General features: G+C 45.7%; 1 protein-coding gene across 1 annotated transcript; it reads left to right on the top strand.

The window, feature by feature from the left end:
• The first annotated feature begins 281 nt into the window (after window positions 1–281).
• On the top strand, window positions 282–1,574 carry C11H11orf96 (chromosome 11 C11orf96 homolog). Its single transcript, XM_066582477.1, has one exon. It carries the CDS (start codon window positions 609–611, stop codon window positions 987–989), a length of 381 nt encoding a protein of 126 aa, XP_066438574.1. The 5' UTR covers window positions 282–608; the 3' UTR covers window positions 990–1,574.
• The last annotated feature ends 573 nt before the right edge of the window (window positions 1,575–2,147 follow it).

The following is a 2,147-nucleotide window of genomic DNA, read 5'->3' as shown; positions in this document are numbered from 1 at the left end:
ACCTCAGGCAAATTGTGAATTGCCCTTTAGAAACCCCAGGTCTTTGCTATCTGTTCCTGGGTGACAACCAATATGTTCACGTTTATGACTCTGACATCTGGTTGTCTGATCAGTCAAAAAAAAAACTGAACGAAACTAGATGAAAAGACGTACGGAGGGACTGGGTCACAAGTGACGCCTTTCCTATATGCATAACCTGCTGGTTCAGGGACTTGCCAGTCATGGATGGAAAGCTGGATGTCTCCTGGGACCAGGAATTCACCTACTAGAGTTTTGTAAAAAGTTGCAAAGGAACAGACTACAAACGTCATTGTCTGCAGGCTGCAAACTCCCAGCTTTACAAGGAGAATGTTGTCATCAGGAGGACTGTGAGTGGGAGGGGAAGCCTTATAAAGCTGAGGGGAGAGACAGCCAGGAGCATTCAGACACAGAGCAGAGGAACAGGACTGAGCTGGCTAGGCATAGCCTTGGATATCCTATTGCTTGAGGACCAAGCAGCTCAGTTCGTTGCACAGGACATTCTGTCCTAGCTGTGGCACTGCCAGCATAGTGCCCACTGCAGCTCAGAACAAGCAGGTGGTGAATCAGCTCTGCATCACATTTCCATCATGTCTTCAGCAGTCATGTCAGCCAAGCAGACAGAGTCATTGGGAATGTGCTCTACTTACCATTCTGCCTTGCCACATTACTCTGGTGCCATAGAGGAATACCCACAGCCCATTCAGCCCAGACCCCTGAGAGGTAAAGGCAAGCTGAGAAGACCCAGGCAGAGTAGATTCAAGACTCAGCCTGTTACCTTTGATGAGATCCAGGAGGTGGAAGAAGAAGGGTTGTCCCCTACTGCAGAGGAGAAAGCAAGAAAATCCTTCCTGCAATCCCTGGAGAGCCTCAGGAGAAGCTCCCACAACATGCACCTCCAGAGAGACAAGCTGAACAGCTGCAAGCTGAGGCATAGCCTGGACTCTAGTGACTCTGACTCCACACTGTGATTGACCATGTGCTCAGTGCCACCCCAGGGACACACAGATGGTTAATGAATTGCCCCTGCTGGCTGCCCCCCAGCTGTGCATTTCAGTGCTCTTTTGCTGGGCACCACTAGAGGGCACATCAGCAGGTATGTGCCAGTCCTGCACCTGACTCCATAGACTGATACTGGCATGACTGAATTCCTGTAAATAATCAAGAATGGGTTATGATTGCCCAACAAGTGAACTAGGACTGCATTGTGATAACTCTTTGGCGCTTAAGGAGTTAACCAGTTGGTTGTTGCATCCTATGTCGGATGGATATGGAAGGGTTAAGCATCCAGTTTGGATCAGCTGCTTGCATATACCCAGAATTGGGGAAGGATGTGAAGACAAGTGTGGCATGGACCTGCTGTATAATCCAACCCCTCTCCCTACTTGCTGTGCAGATTTGCTCTCCAGCTCTTTCCAAGAAGGGGTTAAATTTATTTTTGATGAGATAATAATGGATACTATTTATTTTTGCACCTTCACTGCTCTTGTTACATTTCTATTTGTATAAAGTTCTATATATTTACAACTATTTTAAATAAACACAATTGCAAAGTTGCTTACTGTGTAGTTCATCGCTGATTACAGGGGGCGCTGTATTCATGAAGGCCTTTACAATGAAGGGTTTTCCTGATGGCTCATTATACAGATGTTACAGCCGTTGGCATGTGATCTGCTATGTGACTCCTTTTGCAGCATTGTAGCTACATAATTATAATCCTTTAAATGTCATTAATGTTTGCTACATCTGTATATAAAGCCACCAGGTGTGTATATGTGTATCTATATATAGCAATTGCCTAATGGTTACCTACTTCATTCCAAGTAAGCAGGGGAGAGACTTAGGAATTGCTGGGTTTGATGGAAATTTCAAGGTGTCATGTGACATTTGAAATAGTACAGGTTTTTCTAATTTCCTCTCCCCCCTTAAGGCCGCCTCACACGAGCGTAAGATTACCGCATATGATGTGCGTGCATGTGATACGCGGTAACTCACCGGAAATAAAATACACTGCCTTACGCAGTTCGGCTCACATTCGCATGTAGGAATTGTGTAATACGCGAGAGCAAAAAAGAGCGCAGCATGTTCTGCAGCATATTACGTGGGAGAGAGAAGATTGTTCTCTATAG

The sequence above is a fragment of the Eleutherodactylus coqui genome, chromosome 11 (assembly GCF_035609145.1).
Source record: "Eleutherodactylus coqui strain aEleCoq1 chromosome 11, aEleCoq1.hap1, whole genome shotgun sequence".
Classification (NCBI taxonomy): domain Eukaryota; kingdom Metazoa; phylum Chordata; class Amphibia; order Anura; family Eleutherodactylidae; genus Eleutherodactylus; species Eleutherodactylus coqui.
Note: the sequence above shows the minus strand (reverse complement) of the source record. Positions and strands in the feature narration are given on the sequence as shown.